Source organism: Temnothorax nylanderi, unplaced genomic scaffold (genome assembly GCF_030848795.1).
Source record: "Temnothorax nylanderi isolate EJ_2023f unplaced genomic scaffold, tnyl_v1.0 TNYL_tig0083_pilon, whole genome shotgun sequence".
Classification (NCBI taxonomy): domain Eukaryota; kingdom Metazoa; phylum Arthropoda; class Insecta; order Hymenoptera; family Formicidae; genus Temnothorax; species Temnothorax nylanderi.
In genome coordinates, this window is record NW_027249145.1 from 197,048 (window position 1) to 224,528 (window position 27,481).

Genomic DNA, 27,481 nt, shown 5'->3' on the forward strand with positions numbered 1-27,481 from the left:
GCTGCAATAATTTTCGAAATATATATATATAAGCTTAATTTATAGTTCCTTTGTGCCTTTATCTATCTGTCTTAATTTCGATCAGAGAAACTATCACATCAAGTCAAGAGAGACAGATTACCATTCTTAAACTTGAGATATATTAAAAGAAATAAATATTTTTTTATTTTCCATATTTAGCATTCTACACTAACTTTATTCAATGGGACAGCTTCAAAAAACTTTTTTCTAATTTCGAAAATAAAACATTCGTATACACATATTTTTCGACGTATAATAGTTCATCTACTTCTCGCAGGATATCCAAATCGTGGTGATATATGTGGTATATAAATGAGCTACGCTGTTCCTGTAGAGAACGAAATTTTTTATTCGACAAAATCATCCTTACATGCGTAACGCTACGTCGCGCTGCGGATCAACGCTAATCGGGAACGTGCTCCAAAGCCGCGGCTGTAACAGTCTTCGACAGGGTGCGACATACGTAGCGGGATACGGGGCGCACGCGTTCAAGATCAATTTTGCACCGCTCGGTTTTCGAAACAAACTGCGTAAAATTTTTTCCGGCAACCTACAGTCGAGTAGAGGCGTTCTGCAAAGAAGACATACACAGGTGAGATCACGCCGATACGTCGCGCGCGACTTCCTCCATCAGACGCGACCCACTTCTCTCTCTCCACGCATCGTCTCGCCACTACTGGCGAAAATCCTCGTCTCCTCGTATGATAAACCTAGGTCTATAAACACAGTAACTAATATATTTCTAACTCTAATTATGTTTCTTATTTCATCGTATATAATGCCCTAGAGACTCACAATCAGTCATGGCTGTCGTCTTTGTGGACGAGCGAGGTCACTATTATTTCCGGCACCGACAATAATGACCGTCTCGCCCACGTGATCCAGGTTATAGCAAATGTAAAGAAAAAAAAATACCTCGTACTTAATTATCACTTACAAGTAACAATAAAACAAGTATAATGATGTTAATACAATGGTACAATGGTTAATACAGTGTCGATTGTAACATAGTGTTGATAATCATCGGTGCGCTAATTAGAGAAGCATAACGTTAGAGGACACGGTGCAATATCGTAATCCAAAGCGGTGCAAAACTTTTCCTGCGTGCGGTTATAAAGCCTCGACGGATGCCCGGCCAATATGGCTCTTGGGCGGGCATGATCGCCGCGACTTGAAAGGGCTGGGGGAGAGAGAAAGAGAGAGCAAAAAAGGGCTTTAAGATTAGATTAGCCGACGATTTTTTTTTTAACTTGTTTCGCAAGCTTGCTAGTTTTCTCGCCTCGGAGGTGAAGTCATTTAAATCGTTTAATCGAATTAACAAGGCCCGAGCTGCTACCTATGGCTGCGGTGGCAACTCGGATGCGATGTGTATAAAATATATATTATATATTTATACTTTTATATATGTATATACATACACATGTGAGTTTTATAGATACGTATACATCTCTGTATCTAAACAACGATCGTTAAATAAACTATATATATTGTGTGACGCGACGCGCCCCTGCGTGCATGCGGGGGATGAAGGGAGGTAGAACGGGAAGAAGAGATGGAGGAACGCAGGTCGTGGCGGTCGCCTCACGACCGCAAGATTCTAACGACTCTCTATCACGACGATTTCGAAATGCTTAATTCCTATTTCCGGCCGCCTTTCGCCGGCCGGTTCGCGGAGCTACAATGCTCGACACGTAATTAATATATCTACAAGTGTGATATACCGGCATCCCCTGCCAGTCGTGGCGTAGCGGGGGTGCGTGACGCAGGTATCCTTGGACATCCGTAAGATACGCAAATTTTTGCTATTGTCTCGCGCCTGTTGTAATTCATTGCCGCATAAAAGAAGTTTTTTTTTGTCAAGAAGCAAGTTGACACGCTTAAATCGTGAAGATTGACGCGCTCCTTGACTTGACAATGAAAAAAGTGAACTTCGAAGAAAGTTTAGTAAACTAAATAGTAAACTAAAAAAAATTAATAAACTAAATGGTTTGTTAAAATTAGTTTGCTAAACTGAATTAGTTTATTATAATAGTAAACTTAAAAAAGATCGACACGGTAAATCTATGATTAACTCTTTGGAGGAACATTGATACTATCATCATATCTCCACATGAAAAATATCTGAGAAGGCCATTTATCCACGCATAAATGGCGTTACGATATACGAAGCATCTATGAAACCATCTATGCGTGGATAAATAGCCTTCTTAGATATTTTTCACGCGGAAGTGTCAGTATCAATATGTCTCGCCCCCCTACACGATAAATACACATTTAAAAATCTTTTTTAATTATTCAAATCATTTAAATTAATTCAGATATTGAAATAACTTGCTAAAAGAATGGTCTCTCAGAGTCATCCGCAAATATTCATCTCTAGGGGACGTTTACGTATCTGATTGTAAGAACATCGGATATCCGTCGGATACCTACGTAATATCGATCAATTCTACTGGCCTGACTAATACTAGATAAATGACGAACGGTCCTATCGCAATGAAGGCATTGCATCGTTGAACGAAGGGGAGATCACGCGGCCGCGCGATATTATGAGAATTAGGAAACGATTTATCGTCCCCGTTACCGCGCGATAAGTGTGGAAGTAGATATAGACAAATAGAGTTACGAGCATGCCGGCACACGTCAGGATTTGAATACTCGTTAAGTGTTTTATGATCTCTATGGAAAGTGTTATGATCTCTATGAAACTACTGGAGATTGCGACTGATTCTCGCGTCGCCGACGCTCCTCTGTGATGCTCGCACGACGCGTTTATTCGCGAATCGACCCGTATTCGCGACACATATTTAACCCTTTGCGATTCTCACGAATTGAATTCAGTCTAATGTTGCGGTAACCGTATTATATAATTCTTCAAGTATTACTCTATAAATTCCTCCAAATAACAAAAACTTTGTGATTTATGTTAGATCAGCCGATTAGATTAAATTGAGAATAAGATCTTTGATCTTCGCTCATTTGCGAAATGGTTTGGATCGTAAAGGGTTAATTCTTTGCGGTTTCTATAAACAAAAGCTCTTATTAGAAAAAAAAAAACACTCAGCACGATAATCTTCTACGTATCTTAATCGAAGTAGCAAGTAACCGTAGTAAACTAGCAACTACATTCGGAGGATACACGTTTTTAAAATTTGTATTAAATACTTTAAATAACGGAAATGAAATATTATATAAATATATTGACAACAATTGAATCGGAATTGATTGAGATGTAAACGAAATATTTAACACTAGATCATCAAAATTATTTTGAATTGCAAAGCATCGATGATTAAGCGCATATAAAGTAATTATAGCTGTTTAACTTTCGAAGTTAATCCGACTTCAGATAATATCCATGTAATATTCGACGCGAATAAACAGGTCGTGAGGAGCCGATTTAAACAAATAATATAAAATAACAGACTATCAAGATAGATGAACTCATAGTTCAATTTTCATGGAATCTCCATTAAAAAAATCATTCTCGGATCTTTAATGGATAAGGAGGTAATCTAGATGACTAGAAGAGATTACATGAGTGAACTCAATGACCGAGTACTGTATCTATATAAAAAAACGCATTGTTTCATACTACGATGATATTTGACACAGGACTGAACGGGATAACGATGAAGCGTATTCACACCGGCAATAAGACCTAGTAAATTGCTTAACATTTTACCGGCGATTATAATTTGCGTATAGTCCACACAGCATTTATTGTCCAGGCTTACGGAGGCCTGGAGGCCTGGTCAAACGGAAATATAATTCGTCTAATCCACCGTCTAAAATACCGACGCCGATTAATCGCGATTAACTCACAATTCCCTCCCACTTTCTATTTTATAGACAACAACGTGGCCCAGCAAGGGAATCGTCAATCACAATCGATTAATCGGAATCGCGTAATCTTCTCCTATAAGATATCTTAACATTATAATCTCTGTTCTATAACATCTTTATGTGAAGTGAACATTTTATGTGATTACATAATTCACATCGGTCTGAAATAAAACAATATTATTAAACAACAAAGTTCGTTTTAAACGCGATACCGCGAAACAATTCGGGGAATCTCTTACATTGCACAGAAGGGAAATTTATTGAAGGGAACTTTCTCGGTTAGTTGCCTCAAAGCGGGTCTATTAACTGCCACGCTCCAGGAAAATACCGAGTTGATTTATTACAAAGGTTGGAAACTACACTAAATTAGACCTTTGCGCGTAAATTATTCTCTTAGGTTTAAAGCTGTCATCCAAAGTAGGTAGGATTGTATAGCTCTTGTTTGTGACAATAGCTCGCTTGTGACAAACATTGTCCGTTAGAAGAAGCGTGAACATCAATTGCTTATTTGCCAAGACGATCTCACCAACCTCATGCGATTCGTCGTGCTCCGTGACGCGCGTTATTATATTTACAGGATGGAGATTATCGCTGGGGGGGGGGGGGAAGAGAAGGGATCCGGTTAGGCCCGTCCGAGGGAAAGCATGATTGACGACGATGTTACGTCGCGACGGTATCCACTTTCTTTTTCAGGTTTTTTTTTCCTATCACCCGTATCCGCGCGACAGTTTTTATCGCGATAGGACACGCGGAACGAGGATAGCTTCTATTCCGTTCTCGTTGACGAAGAAACAAAGTGGGATCCGACGCACGAACGTCGAATCGCGGAATCGCGTCGTCAATCAAACCGGTCGCCCTAAGATTCAAGTGGAATGCGTTCGAGTGTCGTGTATCGATTCGTGATAAGAGACTGATCCTTGTCTTGTTCGATCGGTGGATTGTTACTCGTCGTCGTGGGACCTTGCTCGGCGATCGTGCTCTAGCAGAGGTATACTTGGAACCGGGCACCGTGCAAAATCACAACCGCACTGTCCTAGACTGGCTCGGGGGGCGGATCGTTCCCCTTGACACCCTCTCTATTTTGAATCATTACCTCCGTCTGTTCCTTAGTTAACTCGTGATCCTTGGTAATTTCGAAGTCTTGCTCGGCCAGGAAACTTCGACGAATCGCGCCGTTCGCCACCGAGGACAGATCATTCCTCTGATGCTGCGTGTCTCGCCATGGTGTCGTCAGGATCTTCAACCTCTGCGTTAGTAAATTTACGCATATGTATACCGCATTATTTTCTCCCGGAAAACAATCAATTATCACAAATGCAATTTAAATAATTTGACAAGATTGTTTTATAATTACTTTATCAGCATTTAATCAATCCTCAATCAATCTTTTCAGCAAATTTACCCACTATTAAACTCATGTACACAATGTACAATTAGAATGATTATTTTAGATTTAATTGCATTTCAGTTTTATGTCTTTATCGATTTTTAAATTGGAGATAAATTTAAATAAAATAATCATATTAAAATTTAAATAAAATACTCACTTGAACAAAGGATCCGGGTGTGGTGCAGATTTTGTAGATCGCCATACCTGGGATCATGATGATAGAAGAGCATGCGATTAGCCAGCCTAATATATTTGCCCAAACCGGATAAACGTAGCCCTCGTATGATAAAGGTTCGTAACCCATTAAACCGTAGACGATAATGAACTAGAAGCAAATAAAAGATAAACGTACATATGATAAATACAATGACTATTATTATCGAGATGCTACATTAATTCAGTATTAGATCAGTTGCTCATTAAACAAAAAGATCCAGGTTCGATTTTTAAACTTGAATTTTGACTAAGAAAATATTCTACTATAATACAAACAAAGTACAACAACGAATAAGCTTTAAAAATATATAACAACGAATAAGCTTTAGTGCAGATTGGGTAAAAAGCTTGTAAGTCTTTCTCATAAAAATTACAACTGAAACGAAATCAAAAGAAAGTCGAATCCGACATAGAAAGATTTTTCCTTAGAATCCTTAGGATAAATTTATTATAATAATTATTAGTATTATTATCTTTGTTAATATTATAAGAAATAAAAATATATTTTTAGTAAAAATTATTGGAAGTGTAAATTCTTTTTTAAACGATAATGATTCTTCAGGAGCTATCTTATATAATTTTCGGATATACGTTGGCTATATTGTGACGTACCATAAGGAAAAGTGGTGCTACGAATTTCCAGCATACTCGCCAGTAGATGCCCGGTCTGAATCCGATCATGTCTTTGATGTCGGCGCAAAATCGGTCCGTTCCATAAATCCAGCTGACCGCGATTGTTTCTGCCAGAACGGCGAACAGCATCGAGTATCCGGCCGCGTATCGATCCAACAAGTGGAAAAAGTAAAACCCGCCCTATATTGAAAAGCAATAAAATCTCCTGTTTATAATATGAGCCATTATGCACGTATTTAGGAATCAAATATTATTTCGCATAAATGTAACATATATGTACAACAGTATGAAAATGTAAAATGTTATCTTAATAAGATCTAAGACTTCTGAAGATTTCCGAAAATCGCCTAAGAAAAATTTCAAGCTTATTAAATAGTTTTACGATACGTGCTTCTTACATTTGTCCTTATGTTGTCTGACAATTTTTATCGAGTCAAAAATACCGATGTTTGTCAACAATCTTAGCAATTAGAATATCTACCTGTGAGCAAGAAGCAAGTCCGACCAGAAAGTATAGAGTGAACAAGCACGCCACGAAGATCTCACGATGGTTGCCGATTATTGGAAACTCGTCGCTGAGTGCCGTTATAATTGCCTCTGAACCTCCGAACTATAAAATCACATTAATTCTTGTTTTAATTATTCGTAAGTTGCATAATAAGGCGTTCCATCGGTTAAAGGAAAGGTACTTTCAACATATTATATTTAATATCGGCATATTTAATAATGGCAGCTTTGCACGAAGAAACGTTTTACAACTGAAAGAACTTTTGTCAATAAAATTAAAAAAAATTTAGAAAAATATTGTTAAAGTAATTCATATGCGATGAGTTTATTTTAAAATGGAAACGCACTGAGCTGTCTAAACCGAGGGTGAGTAACATCATGAAGAAGATGAGCGCCCAGAACGTCGAGCCGGGCATCGTAGCGATGGCCGCCGGATAGACGATGAATACCAGACCGGGTCCTTCCGTAGCGACGTCCTGGATGGACTTGCCGCTGGCACGCGCCATGTAACCGAGCACCGAGAATATGACGAATCCGGCGACGAAGGACGTTGCGCTGTTGATCAAGCTCGTCAGCAAGGCGTCTCTGCGAAGAACACGGGGGTGTCAGACGCAGGATGCGGGATCGCGCGGATGCGCGCGAAGATATTCCGGCATTCTTACTTGTAAACGTTGTTGTGATACTTGTTGTAGCTCGCGTAGGCCAGCAACACTCCGAATCCCGGTCCTAGAGAGAAAAATACCTGCGTCGCCGCGTCCACCCATACCTGGAAGAAGACAAAAAGAACATCCTCGTAGAAGCGATAAAACATGTTCCTATACTTACTTTTTAGGGAAATAAATAATAAACGAATCCATAAAAATTTATCAATTATGATATAGCAATATGTTAATTTCAAGATTTTTTCAATCCCTTTTTTTATTTTATAGTATATACTTCAAAGTTTCGTAAGAGAGAAATAGTAATCACAAATTATTTATTTTACTCTCTTGTTTCTTTGGTTTAATTAATGAATACTAAATATCCCATTAATATCTTCATGTTATCAATAATAACCAGATCTTGTAAAATGCTACCATATAGCATTTCAGGAATTCACGCCCGTAATTTAAAAGTATTACTTCATTGTTTTAAGTATCTATAAGCTGTTAATAATTTTCATAAGTCGTTGCGGCAAGTACATGAATTACATATTTGCTATAACGTACGACATATATGTACATGTATATTTTCCTATAAAAGAAATAAACATTACGCTGCATTTGCGGAAAAAAAAAACGGGTGCCAGAGAAGAGTGAGCAGTCCGAAGCGGGAAAGAAAGGGGGAGCATCGGCCAATACATCAGCTTGATTCTTCTCGTATATCCACGGATTAGAGGTGATCAACAAATCCACTTTCTCACTGGTATAAAACCCACTTTAGCGACGACGATAAGCGGCTAAGTCGCCGTCGCCGTCGCCGGCGGAATGCATTCCGCGCGCGAAGCACGAGAGGGTCGGCGCGCGTTCTAACGTTCTAGCGCGTGCTCCACCGTACTCTAATGTTCATTATGACAGCTACACAGAGTTTCCATTTTCACCGTCGTCAGTTAACCCTGCACGTTCCTCCTTCCCCATTTTTCCCATACCTCGGCCTTTCCCATTGCCCGACCTCTCCCCCGTCTCTCCTACCGCTCCCGAACCCGCTCGCCATCCTGTAAACGCATTAACTCCCAAAGTTTTCTCCTTTTGTCACTGCCGCGGGGATACGTCGTGGCTCATGGTAATCCAGGTCAACGGCAATAAAACAATCGCGAACGCGGCCGGTACTTTCCTTTCGTATAATTTTATTTTTAAAAAATCCCCCCGTGTATTGTGAGCGAAAAACTTTTCAATGTCTTGTTATGGAAGAGTGATGTTTTCTTTATTATAATACGCCTAAATAGCTTCAGTATTTTATATTATTTTATATTTACGTTATTTTTTATCATTAATCACACGAGAGTTATATAATTTAACGGAATTATAATAAATTACTTTAAATCATTATTAATTATCAACGTATTAATTTTGTTAATCAATTCTGGCTATTAATTTTATTTCAGTTTATTTATTACAAATTGCTTGGATTTTAACAAAACATATTTATGTCACGTACAAAAACAGTGATTGAACGCAATAAATGGGTTGAAAATTCGCCTCTTAAAAATCACGCCAAATGTTTCAAGCATTGCATACGCATGCGGTAAACCAAAACGTTACACGTACCTCTGCTTTTGTGATAACATTGAAATTTGGACTGAGATAATAACGGATTCCCTCGGAACTGCCTGGCAGAGTGACACCCCTTATCAGCAAAATCAGCAGGACTGCATAAGGGAAAAGAGCGGTAAACCAGACTACCTGCAATACAAAAGAATCGCTCACTCTGTATTATTAATTACATCCTCGCGATCTAAGATACTCTACACATATATCGTGGAGAGCGCCCTTGATTGAGCTCTGAGTTTTATAAATATTAAATATTTTATACAACAGCGCTTTATTGCGGATCTTAAACCTTCGCGAAAAAATACCTCGTGGAGATTCACTCGCCCGTCTTTAGGATCTCGAATGTCTCACGAAGCATTCAGCTTACCTTGCCGGAAGTCGAGATGCCTTTCCACAGGGAAAAATAGCAGACTAGATAGACCACGAGCAAGCATAGCGCGATGTCCCACTTAATGGCACCAAGATCGTGTAAGCCCTCGCTTTGGTGCAGCTCCAGAATAGCGCGACTTAGGGAAAAGAAGTTTTGTAATTCACCGGAGATTCACGGAGATATCGCGTGTGTGTGAACAATTCGCGTGAAAGAAAGCAATGTATTTTAATTTTTTTAACAATATATTTTAATTTTTATACTATGTTATTGTTTTGTTGGAATAAATTCGAATTTAGAAGGTGGTAAAACATTTATGAAATATGTGTATATATAAAATCAACATTCGACACTCATTCTTCAAATGTCATTTGAAATTGTTGTGGAATATTTTAAATTATACATAAATTCCTTTCGCGTTAGACATAAGATTTTCTAAAAATCCGAATTATTTGCCAAATATAAATATTAAACGTTCACGTCAAAGACGATTTTGTTGTTCACAGGCGAAGCGTCGAACGTCACTCACTTGAAGTATTCATGCGCAGCGCTCGTATGGTTATCCATTGTACTCTGAACAGCGGTATCCGATCCTAGATCGACCAGAAGTCGGGTGGTGTTTCCAAAATTCTCATTCATCTCGCTGGTCATATCCTCAAGCGCGTACGAGACGTTCGGGTCGAACTCGCGGCACAGCGGCGTGTTCCAGTTGTTGTCGCAGGAGGTCCACGGCAGCATCGTGGTGAACGAGGCGAAGAAATAGCGTAGCGACCAGGCGATGATAACGTTATAGTAGAAATCAACGTAAAACGCAATTAGGACGACCGCGTATCCGATACCTGATCAACAAGAATTCGAGTTTTCATGCCGAACGATTTCATCGCACGGTGACAAAACTATATCTTCTCAGAAAGAGCATTTAGTAGTTTCTAAGGGGCCTACGTAAAATGATAGATAGTCAGTGATTGTACCAAAAAACGATTTAAATAATAAACTCGTTTATTATTAAATAAATAAAATAATATCGTGTAAGTATTCAATATATGACGAAGGATCTATATTTTTATTGCAAAAATTTTGCATTAAATTTTTACTGCCCGAAGATTCTCTAATATTTTTTTTTATTTATTGCAGCTTTTTCTCATTGGCAATCCCGTGTGCGTTAAGTTGATCTCAGAAGTACAAGGATCAAGATCACTATATAAGGGCCGGTTCCTATTGGTAAACTAACTAATAGTTAAATCATATGTCTGTCTTTGTTTAATTTAAAGGAAAAACAAAGACATATATATATATATATATATAATTATTTAACTATTAGTTAGTTAGTACTAACAGGTAGGAACAACCTAAATAAATTAGCACGAAAGTGCGAAAAAAATCGGGAGAACGCGGCAGAAACGCTAGAAACGCACCGTCCTTCCTACGACGATATTGTTTCTTGCGCGCCTACGTCGAGTCTGCGCGTCTTCTATGCAAATAACACTGTGACCTTCTCGCTACTGCAGTATGCGAGATATCGCGCATATCACAATACGTACGTATGTAGGTACGTTTATCGCACGACGCAGAATTGCGGGTGACGGAGGATCTCGATCGATCATACGGCGATCAGCGGTCGAGCGGATGGATGGGCGGGCGGGCGAACGGGGTGAAATTGTGGCTGTGGAAATGAAGTTGGAAATCGGCGGAAATGGAGGCTCTTTGCGCGGAGAGCACCGGTCGCATCTCTCGCATCTCACTGCGATTCTCTCGGATTTATACGCGTCGTATAAAGTAACCGTGGTCGAGAAAGATCTGCGAGGTAGCGAAGGTATAAACACACACGCGCATACGCGCGCGCGCATATATAATATATATATATATATATATATATAATTTTAATACATATATGTAATGAGACACACACACACACACATATATATATATATATACGTATACCACTCTATTCCGCGGTCAGACAGGCGGATTCAGCCTCGCGCGCATCAAAATCGGATGATCGTCCTCACGATCTTAGGTTTAGTAGCTGGAAAAGATCGCGAGATCGAATAGAAAGGCGAGACCGGCTTGGAATAGCAATAGCCCACCCTGTCCGAGAACCGGGGAAAAGAGAAAGCGAGGTAGAATATAATGAGAGTAAAGAGAGGGCCGTTCCGGCTCTTAAGCTCCTGAAAAGATTTTCTCGGACGGTTCGCGCGCGGATTTCTGCGCGCGCGAGCGATATATATACATACATACGTACATATATATATATAACCTGTCATTGCCTCGAGATGTATGTTTCATGAATCTCGCGGCGCACGACCAGCACGTGCGTGAGCGGATTCAATGGTCGGCGCCGTTACGCGCCGCCTCGCACGCGAGAAGCTATAAACTTTTAAGTGTAATCATGTACGCTTGTGTGCGTGCGCGTGTGACCAGAATGATAACCAAGAGATGAAGAAACCGAAAGAAGCGACAGGTTCTACTGACCATCCTTAAGTTGAACGGTAGTATTCCGCGAGTTTTTGTCACTAGAATTGATGCTAAATAGGAAAAAAAAGATTAAGCCGAACTGTGTAGATCTTGATAAATCAATACCTGGTCACATTCACATTTATATCATTATGACTTATGACGCCGGATACATTTCAAATTTAGCACTTGAGAATCTCCGTATGATTAAATAAGTAATGCATGATTTATAATGCATCATTGATGCAACACTTTTCATTGTCATTAGTTTGTAAAAATCGATTTGCTCCTGAAAGTTTGAGATACGTTACTTATTTATTTATTTTTGTTTCAGATTTACGTGTATATTTACGTCAAACAATTATAGCACTCATTATATGATTCATGTAAAATGTGTTTGTAAATCATAAATAAGACGTTACGAGATATTTTAGAATTATAGATAATAATACGGAGATCGTACAGATGTGAAGATAATGGCTCGATTAAAAAAAACTTTACTACTCCTTCCTCATTTACCGACATAAATACGCACGCTGACCATAATATTCAAGGAATCGCATTCAGTTTGCTTTACTCGAATATTATATCTCTGTTATTATATTGGAAAGATATGTAAAAAATTAAGAAACTCGATATACTCCGTCGCGTTTGTAACATATGATTAGGTACACCTACCTTTGAAAAGCGGTACCAGTCGACCCCAGCAGGTGATAGCGCCCTTCCTGTTGAATTGACCGAGAGCGAGCTCCATGTAAAACAGAGGAATCCCGCCGACCACTAACATCACGCAGTAGGGAACCAGAAAAGCACCTGCGAAGAAAAGCACAAACAAGTCTATTTAAAAAAGACACATATTCAATTTAACAAAAATTAAAACTACCAAATTATCAAAATGACGTTTTGTTTTATTTGTAAACGATTATGTTTTATCAAATTTTTATAACGGTGCATTTTCTAAGATTTTTCACTACTTTTGTTGCAATATGTAAATGATTAAATTGATCTATTTACTTTACCTCTTCATCCTTCTTTCCAAAGATACATGTATATTATATTTAAGTAGAAAGAAGTATGCGTTAATTATCAGTAGTTCTCGTGAATATGGAGCAGTTAATCATCAAATCGAAAGATAAATGAATAGGAATATCTGGAGTACTGAGTTTGCAACAAATACATGATATATCTTTCAATTCCTTTTCCTATACCAAATCAATTGCACCATTAAAGAAATGCCCTAAAACTCTCTCTTTTAGCCTACCACACTAATTTCATGCTCATTTCACATTTTTATTAGAACGATTATTAGAACGATATTATCACAATTCATTAAATGCTGATTCTCAGCCATCATTAGCATCTTCAATTAACGTTGAATCATATAATAATACGATTTTATTCCGATCGCCATAGTTCAAATTCTTGATGTAAGTCGATCAAACGAGATCCGATTATTCTTCCGTCCATCGGACGTCTATCTAGAAGGAAGAGTCTTGCGAAAAATTCTTGAATCTTAAGACAAGAGGAGCCATTGTGTGATGGGGCAAAACGGTTATTGTGCGATCTAGGAAGCGGGAGTGAGTGGAAGGAGAGAGGCGCGGCTTCCGGAAAAGTGTCGTCCGTACAAGAAGGAAGCGAAGTTAAAAGGCGAACAAATTAGAGGGCGAAAAGTAGCGCGTGTAGCCGCTAAGAAACTGTAAAAGAATCAAAGTTTACTTTAAGATACGCGCGCCTTCTTCTCTGCAGTTCAAATAATTTAGTTTTACGGGCTCCATTAAAAGATCATGACACGAAATTCTGAAATTTGTTAGCATAATTGAAAATTGTTTCACTGCTCGTTGAAAATTACATTAATGTTGTTCAATAATGCGTACAATATTTCTTAATTAAACGGTGTTAAATATATAATGAATTTTGGCAATAATAGTATATTATCTTTTACATAAAGCTAATATTGTTACTATTTTTCATACAATGATGATAATAATAAAAATGAGAATGCTTGTGTTGCTCCCAGAGAGCAAAAATGAGAGTCATACTATTCCCTCTTCGGACAATTAATTCGCTTGTTCTAATGTCGCGCTACCTTGTGAAACTTTAGGCAATCGGAATAAAAAAATTTTTTCAGGAATTATTTTTTAGAAAAAGCGCTGGTTCACCGTTCCTGTCAGCTTGACGATCGACTCAGTCGCGTCATCGTATTAATGTCACCTTGCCGCATTTCCGAAAGTTGACTATCGAATTACGTGCCTAAAAGCACCTCGCTACCGGTGCTCTAAATAACGCACAATGCAGTTATGGAACTAACCCGCTGGTATGAGTGCGTCATATATCGCATTTTTTTCACTCGTTTCCCCTCTGAGCGGCGTGTGTTATCTTTCCGCCTATATGTACACTGATTCCTTCCTTCATATAATACGAAATAAATTTACAAAACAGCGTTTTTTCAAAAGGATGGAGTGATTTGATTAAACTCATTAAGCGATATTCGCGATCAATATATCAATATATCGTATAAACGAATTATAATAATTTAAATAATTTAAAACGGCCAATTTTCGAGCAATTAAAGGATGTTAAAAATATATTTAATAATTTCCATAAATTTCATATAACAATTTAAATCATATTTATATGTGCGCATTATTTATTATGATCAGAATATACTATAGAAAAGTATATTAACGTACAATCATTCTTTATCAATTTTGATAAATTTTTAAAATATAAGCCGTGTATGTAGATTGTATGTAGATCCATAAAAAAATTGATCAAGAAACTTAGAAAAATATATCTAGAGACGAAAAGAGAAAACTTGAAACAATATTTGTTATTATTAAATGACTAATTATAATAAATAATCGAATTGCCGATTAATATTTATGACTTCTTTATAGATAGTAATAATTTATATTCTTATTATGCAATCCTTTATTGTAAATCGGCAAAAATTTTGTTAAATATATATTCACTATTGCTCGCATCGGATAAATAAATAGCAATGCAGACGCAATCAAAAAGAGAAGAGAGAGAGATGGAGACTATACTTATTTCCTTGATCTTCCTTCTTAGCTCCAACGGAACTTCCGTTCCGTACCCATGGAGATGTAATCGCATTAAGAAGGATATTGTCGTTCGACCTTGATTAATTTCTTCTCGTCCCTGCCTGAGTACAAATCGTCGATCGATCATACTAAAAGTTGTATTCTCTCAAAGTAGGCTATTCATTACCGGATGGCTTCATTACGCAAAAATTAGTTGTGGGTTATAATTAAAATCGTGGTCCAATCTAGAGCCGTTCTTAATATGCTTAAACCAGATCGGAATCAACAAATCTGTCAGATTTTGTTAATTTATTACAAAAAAAAAGTATGAAATTCTTGCTAATGTTTATTAAATTATTGATAATATTTTTGTTTTTCAAGGAGGCGAGTTCGCGTAACATCAAAGATTTGATAAAGATTAATTCCAAAATCTAGAGCAAATCCCTCTCTCTCTCTCTCTTTCTCTTTCTTTTGTCTTGACATGTCGCTAACGTCGAGAGCAAACGTCCGGCCCCGGACAACAGTTCCGCTCAATTTTCTCCCTTTGAACGTGAGCATGCACTCACGCAAAGGCTCAGTGCTTAAAGCTGCATTTTACGCCCGAACAAAGGCGAAAAGCTCGTTCGAATAAAACGTAATGCATTCTCGCGAGATAATCGCGCCAATTGTAGCCTGTCGATCGGAATACGCTTTTACCAAAAGGTACACGAGGGTCTAGGTCGAGCTGTTGGCGTCTTGGTGTCGTCCATTAACAAAATTCGACTCGCATTGCTTTGAAAAGAGAGATCACGCGCTTCTTAAATATAAATGTTATAACTATCATAACAATCTGTGAACCATTTCACACTTTATGGAATCATTCAAATCGTCCTACAAAAATCAACCGACTTAATAAGTTCACACATAATAAGTTTTTATAGGAAACTGCATTCGCGAATTTTATGCGAAGAGATTATTGTATAAACTTGCGCCTTAATATATAATATACACGAATTGGACAATAATCTAAATTAGATATGTGCTGTGATAAATACATTCTAGATATATGTAGAATAAAGTTTCTTTGATGTATAATCTCTCTTTAACTTTTAACTCTAAACTCTTCGAGATGACGCATCAATGCTAGATTACTTGCTTGTTGCATGACGAATTAATTCAACTCACCTATTTGAATAACTGAATTAATTTGTTATAATATTCTGCGCTATATACGACAGTAGAAAAAAATCGCACGGCACGCGAGCTGCGTAAGAAGCTACATCACTAATCTGTCACATAATGCAATCGATTTCCTTGTGGATGACATTGCGCAAGGCTACCAGATCATTGTCGATTGAGTAATCTGTATCGAGATGACAAACCGGTATAGAATTTCGATTAGCATTTACGAATAACATTAAAATACATTATTCAAATGCGCGAAAACGTTGCACGTTTCTCAGTACCCAGAAGTGCTAACGCTTATATTGTTAGTCAAACGCGAAAACTGTGTAATCCGACGTGAATTTTGCGGAATGGGAATTTCCGCGAAGTTGGAAATTATAACGAAATAACCGGGCGGATTCGAGGAAGAGACTCGACAGACATCCGATTGAACAAACATGCGAGACGAGACTCGTAATCATGGTAAACATTCAAGGATAAGTGTCCTGCGTTTCTTCTTAATTAAGTATGACTTAATTAACAAGTTTTAAGAAGAATTAAGTATAAAGTCATTTATTTAGAAAAGTATAGGCGATTCTGCTGTAAGTACCGTGATCAGATAAAGAGTTATTTTTTTTACAAGATAAATATAGAAATATATTATGTTGTAATGTATTGCGAAAACTCGGGATGTAATTGTGCTTTTTTAGAAAATATTTTGAATATGATGTGGTTTGTGTTATTTGCGTTTATAATCTCTTCTGCAAATTTTTCCTTAATTTTATGAGTTATAACTATAACTATTTCAAAGTTAGCGTAAAAAATGTGACGTTCCTCTATTTTCCTAATAAATAATTAAATATATGTATAATCCATATAATATAATAAAAAATATGTATTAAAAATACGAATGTTATAAATACTTAATATTTTAAATTAAAATAAAGCTCTTCTCGAACCCAATCAAGCACATCAGATTATTTCGTATCAAAATTGGGAGATGGATGTTTATATCAATTTAAATTCTCCCGAATGATTCGTACAATCTTTAATCCTGTCGTTTCATTAGAAATTTCTGCGATATTCGCTTTATTACCCCTACTCGCTTTCGTTTATCTAATGTCGCGAAAGAAAGCGCGTCGCGTTACGCATAGGTCTTACGGATGAAAAGTAGTCAAAGTATCAAACGTATATGATAGGCAGCAGCCATCGGGGCTGGTGCATATCTCGATACCGTACGGAGCTGCACCGAATTATAATCACGAAACAACACGTTAATAACGCTTCCCGTAGGGCGATAACGACACAGCCGCCGTTCGGCGGGGTGCAGCGGCGTCGCGCACGTCCATGATCAAAGGCCCGCGTCCCGAATGGGAAATTATAATTAATTAAGGTAATTGGAAATTAGCGACCGATCTTGCCCATCCTAATGGCGCGGAGCCGCGCGCTCTACTCCGCTCTTAATTGAGTTAGCAGCCGCTTTTGAGGAGCCTCTGTATCACTGACAGCGGCCCTAATCGCATTCCTACTGGGGACCCCCGATAGAACCGGTACTAATGGCGTCGTCGCCGTCGTCGTCGTCGTCGTCGTCGTCACCGTCACCGTCGCCGCAGCGGGGCTTAGCAAAAGTCAATAAGATTGCCGACCGTTTTCCGCGAGATCGATCCCCCGAGAGTGAGAAGCGGGAGAGATCTCACGTGGAGATGTGCGTGGAGATGAGATCGGGACTCTCGTCGAGAGAAAGAGACAGCGTTGATAACCGCGGACGCTTATGTCAATTCGGAACAAAGCAAATACAAATGTGTGTCCAACGCCACACGTGGCGTACGCGGACTTGTGCGGAGGGTGCTCAGAAGACACGAGTCTTTCCCCTCTTCTCTAATAGACCTCTCCTTTCTCAAAATTGATATCGATATGCTCAGGATTATTTAGCGTTGAAATTTATGGAATCCTTTGTCGAAATTGAGCACCAAACGAAATAAAAATTTTCACGTTATTTTAAACCAATTTTAACTTAAAAAATAGTAATTTCAGATTTCTGATACAAAATGTTTAATAAATTTACGAAAACTGCGTTTGGTTGTATATCCGCACTGGAAAATTCGTCTCTAAATGTCCCAGAAAATATCGTATTATGTGGATTGATTTTATTAATAGAACTTATTGTGTATCTCAGAAAATCGCGAGAACGTCTTTTCATGATTTTCGTGGATTTTTGAATAATATGTCGTTTATTCATTACGATTTATTATTGTTCTTGATTCGCACGGTTATCATTATTTCGTCAATACTATCTTTACACCTATTTAAAACATGATCATTCGCGTTCCAAGATCTCTTTGACTTTAGTCGTATGCGACTTAAACACGATGATTTTTTTTCATAATAATAATTTACGATCCTAAAATGGAGTGTTATAAAGTTATTAGGCATAAATAGAAATATAAAAAAATACTGTAGTTTCTAAATTATCGTTCAATTAATTATATATTTTCACGGATCCGCGCAATGATTCTATTGTCCTCGTACATTTCTTCCTTTTCCGTGATAAGTAAAGACACAAATTAATTACAATACGAGAAGGATAATTTGCTAATTACCGATGCAATACGAGACGCTTGATAATGTATCCTCATTCATATGCAGCTATTAATATTAACTGATAAATCGTTTTTTTTATCTTCCCAAGCAGGCTGTTATGTAAATTCGATGCGTAATGTTGGCGTATCCGAGGTGTGAAGCGGAATGCTCTTAACATATTTATACAAAATCTGCATACCGCAGACAATGCAATTGATAGCTATACAAGTGATATCAGTATAATAATAGAGTAATTATTGAATAATAGTGATGTTACGATTATAAAGCAAAATTTGTGCGCAATAATTGTTACGTGTATGTACTTGCTAGCGTAACTGCTTTTTCTGTTTTTCAAAAAAAAAAGCTCTCTCAATCTCTGCAGGTTCCATATTAAATAAAGCTGATTTGTTTCAAGTAAAAGAGATTCGAACGGCGACCGCCGACAATTATAATAACTTTCGCACTTGCCCGCTCTCGTCCTCGTTGAAAAGTGAAGAAAAGGGTTAACAGCGCTATGAGCGCTCCGCGCGATTTACGAAGTCGCGCGCCCTGTAAATTACTACCACCCTGTAATTATAACCAATTTGGGCACCTGCCGAGGTGCCCCCCGTCGTCAGGAATCTTTCGCCGAGCGAGGTCTAAATCCCGAGGTCATTTTCCGCGAGGTAAATGCCAATTAGCCGACCGGTTAGCGCGGCATTGCTCGCCGGCTGGAGTACATTACTCGACGACGCGTAACACCCAACCCGCCCTCGAGTTGAGTTAACTGCGAAATAAGGTCCGACGATGTTAGGAGCGGCAGTTGACGAAGTTTCCCTCGCACACGAGTATCGAAGGGGCGATTTGTTTCCGAGCCGAAAAGGCCGCTACGCAGAAGAACACGACAAAAAGAAAGGAGACGAAGAATGTCAAGGGTACCTGTGAAGTTGAAGGAAGAAACGGTAAATTTAATAGTTAAACCACTTGTATATCTTCTTGCTCAATTAATTTTGAATTTAAATCTGGCCGCCGAGAGCGACACTCAACCGTAACGACGATGTTTTCCGTGACGCAGATAAATAATTTATAATGAAATTTGTTTTTCGCATTGACACAAATATAAGACCCATAACTCCGGGGATTCGATGCTTGAAGAGCAACAATGACACCCCGTGCGCGCGACGGGCGCAATAATCATGTTTTAATCAGCGTTCGCGACGCAAGTTAGTATCAATTAACTTGGTTAACGGATCAGAACCGATTTTTCGTCTCGGTTTCAGATAAAGACGAGGAGAATCGAGAATCGTTCTTCCGAGATGAAACGCAGATCGACGCAGGTGAAACCGGTCATAATTCCGTCCGGAAATTTCCGTCCTCGTGTATTCTCGAGGCGCAAAAACGGGGCGTAAATAATGCCCAGGGTCCCCGCGATCGATGATGCGAAAAATTACGAAGCTCAGAAGGCGCGGGGAGTCGTTTGCTTAGGCGTACGTGTGTTATTCGTAACAAGAGCGAACGTGGGATGGGGTCTGCATGGTAATAGGTGAAAGGGCGGATTATTGAAATCGTATTCCTGCCATTGCGCCCCCGTCGATGACAGGGAGGAGCACTCGACTCGTGGCGAAATAATCGAAAATAAACCGCGTGGGAAATCGCGTCGCGGTTTATTTTCGCGGCCGCGCTCGCTCGAGAGCCGCGATATACACTTACCACCACCGTTCTTGTAGCAAAGGTACGGGAATCGCCACACATTAGCGAGATCGACGGCGAACCCGATGACCGACAGCAAGAAATCGAGCTTCCCCGACCAGGTCTCCCTGCCGTCGCCGGCGTTGACGTCGACGCCCTTCGCGGCGTTCTTTACCACCGTCGACGACATCCTTCCGGTACCTGCAATGCAACGGCAATAAATATGTATATCTCAATAAATACAGTTCGTAATTACTCTAAAGGTAACATTAGTTCTCACGTCTGCAAGTTAATCGTCATTTAGATGAAGATTTTACGTAATGTATATTTTAGCATATGGAAAGCTGTTAATAATTTATCGCCCGGTTTGACTAAAATAATCATTAAAATACTGTTATAGAAATGTTATGCATTCCGCAATGTAGGTTGCATCTTGCATCATCAATAATTCATGGTTCTTAAAGGTGTCGAAACTTATGTTGACCTCCTATTTGACTTTTATTAAAGCCTAGATCTTTCATCGTAACCGTATCTAATTAGAATCCGAGATTTTCTTTTATACCCTCAAAATAATTTTTTTCGCACGCCGTCATTCGTATTCGATAAATTAGAAAAAAAAGAAAAGAAAAATGGAAGAGAAAAAAATTGAAAACTTTCGATCCCGAGCTTAAAAAAAGGAAATAATCATATACTAATGCCAGAAAAAATATGTTATTTATTTTGCTTAAGGGCACAATAAAAAGAAAATGCGAACGGTATATATTATTTCTTCGAGAGATTTGAAGCAGGCTTTCCTTAAAGGCAAAAGTCTCCCGTGCAAACTGATCAATGTAATCACGTAATAATCTTATGCACTCGGCTCATGAACAAGTGCATAAATCTGCATGCCTACCGCGCGCGGGATTAGGCGCAAGGTCGCGAGTGTGCGAGGAGCGAAAGGAGTCGAGCGAAAGGTAGGCGCAGCGCGCGAACGGAGACGCGAAGAGGAGGGATGGAGGAGAATGGATGGTGATAACGCAATGGAAAGGAAATCGGCGATTCGATATGTGTGTGTGCGCGCGCGCGCGCGCATATGTGGTTATTATATTATTTATTCGCGCACTGACACGAAACATGTACGTATGTGCGAGCGAAGGAGGGGAGGGAGAGAGGAGCGCGTCGCGTGCGCGACGGGGCGCGGCGCGGGCGCGTGTAATTTGGCGACGACAAGTTATCGATAGCCCTTCAGGCGACAACGCTCGACGCCCCCAACGAGCCTCATTGTACCCCGTGACGGGTACCGGTCAAACAGCGTATATTTCAAAGGCGATCGCGGGCGATCCGGCCTCGAGGGGCCACTCGACGAGGGGTTTTCTGTCACGCGCACTGATCCACGCTTATCCACGCAGACCGACCCAGTTAATTGATATTCGGCGGTCGCGGAGACACCTACGGACGCGCGAAGATGGACGGCGACGAAAAATCACCCGCTCGCGCCTCCCCCCCGCCCCCGCCCACGCCACCGCGATGATCGCTCAAGCGGGGAGCTGCACACTTCTGCATAACGCATAATGCGTAAGCATAAGAAAATTGATTGGTCCATACACATATGCATAAGGAAATAGACCAATCAGTTTTCTTATGCTTACGTATATTATGCGTTATGAAAAAGTCTGTGTTTCCCGCTTCACGCACTCGCTGCATCTGTCACAGCATCGGAAACCAGTTCGCCGAGGAAGGATCCATAAATTAAAACAATAACCTGAATAATGAATTTAAAATCCGATCTAATGAAATTTATTCGTGTAAATTAAATGCATTTGTAAGTATAAAGCGGTTCAAGTGTATCTGAAGGAGGATATGATTTTACACACGTAGTTCAATGTTATTTTTTTAACTTACTATTCCATTTTTAGTGAATTTTTTTAAATTTGGAAATTTTGTTTGTTTCTTAATAGTATTAAGTAATACTGGTAAATTTTGACAACAGTTTTCATGTAAAATTAATAATTTTATTGAAAAATTGCTTAATTGATTAATCTAGACAGAAAAAAATCTTTCGAGAAATTGATATCCTGATAAAAATATCTTTAAATGAAAATTATATACAACAAAATTTAATTGCTCAATTGATTAATAATTAATAATTTGCTCAATTATCTATTCCACTATTTAATCAATTATACTGTTCTTATATAAGGAAAAGTTAAATATATCACTAAAAAAGTCTTCCTTCACCCTTTCCCCGAAGTACGATATTTCAATCGATGCATCATCGGTTCTTAACGAATATTCCAAAACTAGTTTTAACGAGGATACTAGCTAGAACAGAAGGAAGCGACGGAGTAGGGGTAAAGGAGTAAAAACGATATTCCGTGGAAATCGAATTTACGTTGACATATTCCTGTACGGCAGGAGCCTCGCACCTATATGTATACATATTCAGAAGCCGGTATCTTCCCTCTTTGGCCATCTTCTCCCGAATCATTGTCCAAGGAAGTATGAATTAATTAGCGTAACCGCGATTGAATAACAGAGATAGCGAACCGCAAACGGTAATATATGCCCGCAGATGCACACGCACAGGAGGACAAATAGGAGAACCGCAATGACGCGAAACGGTCGTTATCGAGACTGCACGTCTTTTTTTACATGCTTTTTTCTATCGCGTGTAAACTAGACACACCTTAATTCTTGCATTAACGCAAGACGCGCCTCTCATTTTCTTCTTTGACTGATGCAGCGCGGCCTCCCTTATAGAGTAGCCAGATTTTTTGTTACAAAAGACTTTTATTTTATTAATAATAAATTTCGTTAACTGTAGAAAAGAATTAGAACAGCTTAAGAAAATCTAATGTAAAAGAAATGTTGGGGGGTTTCTATTATTTTTATATATTCCGTTTTTTTTTAAAGCAATATTTTGTTGACTATTTTTTTACACAAAGATATTCTTGTTTCTTCTGTTTTGTTAAAACGTTAAATTATGGCAATGTTTTAAGATTAATTTATACTCTTAGCTCGTGTGGCTGGTTATCACTAAATATTTTTTGTGAATAACAATTAAATCAGACAAACGTTGCGTAGCAGTCTTTCTCATTGTCAGACGGAAACAATTACGTGTGAAGAAATCAAACTCAGTCTCGATAATTAAAATAATAAGTTATTTTAATCATTCGCAACGCGATGAATGTCCGCTCTACTATATATGTCTCAAAGAACATAAAGCGAATATTAATAGAAAAATATGTAGTAAAAACCAGTTATCAATAAATTTATATTTATTTTTGATAAATAAATATATGATATATATATATACTTTTAAACATATATACATAAAATCTTTACCTATTGTTAGACATTATAGATTTATATATTAAAATTTTATATGGGAATTTTTGTTATTTTTATGTTCCGAATTACTTTTGAAGCTATACTATCGCAATCAAATCTAGCTACCCGGTGAATAATTTCTTTCAATGGAAAAAGTGCGAAATTAGAAAAATGTTATCCATTTCTGATATAATATTCGCCTCTTGAGAGACAGCCAGACAGTCAGAGATTTTGAGATGACATTCGCATCTTTCTGAGGTGACGCGATTTGAAGATGAATATAGGTACATATGTGTAATATTTAATTATTCACGATTAAAAAACCCGTATATGCATATAAGTGCGCGTGAATACGTAGATAAACTTCAAGTTCCAATTGTTGACACAAAATCTATTATGCATGAAACAATACGCGTAGTTATTCCTGCATCGCAATAATCTCTAATGAATATTTAGAAAATTTAGAAAATGTTAATATATAATATACGTTTTGCATAAATAAATATAAATATTTCTTTAGACCAATCAAATGTATTTTTACCCAAAATATCTGTCAAATATAATGTGTGTAGTGATAAAAAATTCCAAGTTAGGATTTTTCGCTGACATAACGAACAGAATAATAACAAAATTTGCCATAATTTTGGCAGTTGCAACTCCACTTGGATTTTGCGATGCAAATACAAAATCTCACGCGAGTAAGATTTGTTTAATCTGAAAATCAGTTTAACGTGTAATTCTCCTAAATTAAAATAATCATAAATTGTCTATAATGTATGACAATGTAAATAAGAGAGCCACAAAATATAGCACAGCCACTGAATTTTTTCACGCTTAGTTGACCGATTTAAGGTGATATACGCGCAACCGAAGTGAATTGTGAAATAATCTATTTATATACGTTAAACGCGATTCTAATCAGATATTTCTACAGTCGTGTTTTCTCTTTCTCTCTGCATTTATGGGATATATTTCATAGAAGATATCTTGAATTTTATTTCAGAGAAAAATGAAAATGACAGTTTCTCTCTTTGTACCAGCTACGACATTTGTTACATCGCGTTCTACGCGTCGATAGAAAATTTCGTAACGAAGAAAGGAAAAAAATGTTTAATGCTAACCGTCAGATTTCTCGCGTCCAATTTTTTTCGTTACAAGAATTCACGAACCGTGTAGAAAAGTCTGTCGAATCGAAAGGCACGATATTCTTGTGCCCTCCAAATAAAGCACGAACTCTGCGTGGCAGCGAAAGGATTCCCCGTATCTGAAGTCACGGTGTAAAAAGAAAAGAAAAAGAAGGAACCTACCGGGCGACGGCCTTTCCTCGTCTTTCGCTCTCCTCTTCGGCGGAGGAATTCGCCGAGGGAAAACCCGAAATGCCCGCGATCGGTCGGCCGCGATTCGCGACGGCGGACTAACCACTCGCGTGCCGCGTCCCGGTCTCAAATATTCAAACGACGGCTACGCGAAAGTGGTAGCCTGGCTGGCTGACGAATAATAATACATCGACAGTGGGGGAGAGGATCCGTCCGATTTGAAAGAAACTATACGACGAAATTCACAAGTGGGAGAGTTTCCTGGGGCGGGGTTTCCCGAGAATTACGAACGTGACGCTAATTAGATTTCCTTTAACCGGCAATTGGATCCTTGAGATGGCCACTCGATCGGCTTTGGACATCACCGTGACGTCGCGAATGACAAATGATCGTTTCATCTCGAGGAAAGCGTCTTCGCTGCGGTTGTTGATTTCCTTCAATGCGTTTCGAGGAAGCGCGGGAAGCATTTTCCGAAAGGTGTAAAGGATAACAGCCGATTGTTCGGTTGTTGAGATACGACTCGAGTGATCAAGACAAAGCGTCATTGACAGTTTGGATTATTCTATTGACCTTTGAAATCTCTCTTTCCAGCCATATTAGAATAATACGCAATCAATAACGCTTGATTATGATCCTTTTGCGTATTGCAGTGTAATATAACACGCTTCGAAATATATTTTCTATTTTATTAATGTCAGCTGATAGATGTTTTCCATGTTTCCCAAGAAATGTTGCTTCGAATTGAAACAGCGCATAAAAGTCTACACAAAGTGTGCTTATAAATATATAAATATTTTAAATATGTAACGGATATATTTTGAAATATAATTTATTTTATATGTGTATATGAGTTACTTAAAATATAAACGTACAATTTATGTGGCACATTCTAAGATTTCTGTGATTCCGATTATTATTAATCACAAACTCTGACGAATTTGGCGTTCATTTGTTCGTGAAATAAAACTCGTACAATTAATAATTGGTTGCAACTTTTCGATATCAAAAGTTTTGATTGTTTTTTAAATTTAACAAAATAAAATAGCTCGATAAACTTGTGGATAAAAGTTTATGTGAATCCTGAATATATAAAACTACGATTTCACATTTTTATTACGTAAAACTATATGGACAGTTCTGTTTTATTATTTAATTATATGACACTTTTTACTTTCCAAAAAATTATTTTTCGTCAAATCGTCCGATCACTTATAAATTCTGATTTATAAGTCGAGAATTACAGACTACAAAATTATAATAAAGAAATCAAGAAGTTGACACTAAGGAATTAGAAATGATTGTCAAAATTGTCACAGATGGCAATATTATATAAAATTTTTTATTTAAGCGCGTAATTCATATTGATTCCCGAATAAACTGAAAATTTTCGAAAATAATTGATTTACGAAACACTTCCGACACGAAGAGGAAATAACACGTCATCCGTAAACAAAACGTGAAATCGTAAAGTATTCAACGTATCAACGTTTTGTCCTAAAATTATTTCACGGCTCTAATAAAATCTAGAATCGCAATATAAAATTATGATAAACATGAAAAGCAGCGACGACGAATCGAGGAAACATAGAATCGCGCATTTTCAAATTGTACACACGACGCTATTTGAAAGTTCGATCACTCTTTGAGATACTCACAACAATATTGCAGCCAATTTCGTTCTTTTTTTTTTTTACCTTTAACCGAGAAGAATAAAATTCATTTCTAAAAGATAAAAAAAAACAATAAAGAATTAAAATCGCCGAAGGCTGCAAAATTGCAAACCCGTCGTCACCGACGAACGTCGGGGGAACGACGGGCCCGTTCCTCGGCCTCGAGTCCACTCGCGAGCGGGAGAGTTTCCCGCGACGAGATCGAGTATCGAGTTAACTATAGCGTCGCGACGCGCGAGAGAGATACCGCGGGGACCCGCGTACTTACCGAGCGTCGCGCCGAAGACGACTAACGAGCGGCGGCGGCGGCGTCGCCGTGAATGTTACAGCTCGACGAGACCCCGCGACACTGACCGCGCGGCTCCTCGGTCCACGGCAGGACTCCCACGACGAAGACTCGCCACAGGGTCAGAAGTAGCTCGAAACTGGTATCCGTCAGACCCATGCCCGATCTAAGCGCGTCGTCGTCGTCCGATCGTCGTCGTCCTTCCTTTGCCTCTTCCTCCTTCCCGCCGCGACACCCCTCGGCGTTTATCCGCGCCGAATTCTAGGTTACGCCGAAGGAGGATCTTCCTTCTTCCCGCGCGCGCGACGTTTACGCGGGAGGAGGCGAAGCGAGAAGCGATCTCGCGCGCGCTCGTACCGTACCCCACTCGCGGCGCTCTACTCGCGCGAATCCTCGCGCATTCCGGCCGACGGGAAGGTGACGAAAGGGGGGAGGCAAGATCGCGAAAGGGCGCGTTTAGGAGGCGAATCGCGAGACGCGCTCCGAACACGCTGCGTGCATCCCCCGCCGCGAGTTTACTTCCGGCGGAAGAGCGCGCGCCGTGTGCTTGGCGAGGAATTTCGCGTCTCGCTTCTCCCGCGAGATGAAAATCGAAACGGGCAACAAGCTGGAGCTAAGAAGAGGAAAGAAAGAAGGGAGGAGAGACACGGGGAGGATGCGGTAGTATTTCTTCCGGCACAAATAGGGGAACCTCGTCGCAAAGGGTCGAAAGAGCGAGTGGCAAATTTTAGCGCCCGTCGGTGCGTATATACGCGCCGCGGTCACGTGGTTGGTCGCGACCG

At 38.9% G+C, this 27,481-nt stretch overlaps 1 protein-coding gene across 4 annotated transcripts; it reads right to left on the reverse strand.

The window, feature by feature from the left end:
• Window positions 1-352: 352 nt before the first annotated feature.
• Dat (Sodium-dependent dopamine transporter) lies at window positions 353-27,419 on the reverse strand. 4 transcript variants are annotated; one of them, XM_071709943.1, is made up of 13 exons: window positions 26,682-27,419; window positions 20,140-20,319; window positions 12,362-12,496; window positions 9,759-10,068; window positions 9,230-9,368; window positions 8,860-8,994; window positions 7,276-7,379; window positions 6,961-7,198; window positions 6,588-6,716; window positions 6,086-6,286; window positions 5,415-5,582; window positions 4,961-5,113; window positions 353-592 (listed from the first exon to the last, which is right to left on the reverse strand). In XM_071709943.1, the coding sequence occupies exons 2-13, from the start codon at window positions 20,306-20,308 to the stop codon at window positions 572-574; spliced, it is 1,902 nt and encodes a 633-aa protein (XP_071566044.1). In that variant the 5' UTR covers window positions 20,309-20,319; window positions 26,682-27,419; the 3' UTR covers window positions 353-571. The 4 variants fall into 4 exon arrangements, with proteins under 4 accessions (XP_071566044.1, XP_071566042.1, XP_071566043.1 ...); XM_071709941.1 differs by having other exon boundaries at window positions 353-5,113; XM_071709942.1 differs by lacking the exon at window positions 26,682-27,419 and adding an exon at window positions 26,399-26,482 and having other exon boundaries at window positions 353-5,113.
• Between the last annotated feature and the right edge of the window lie 62 nt (window positions 27,420-27,481).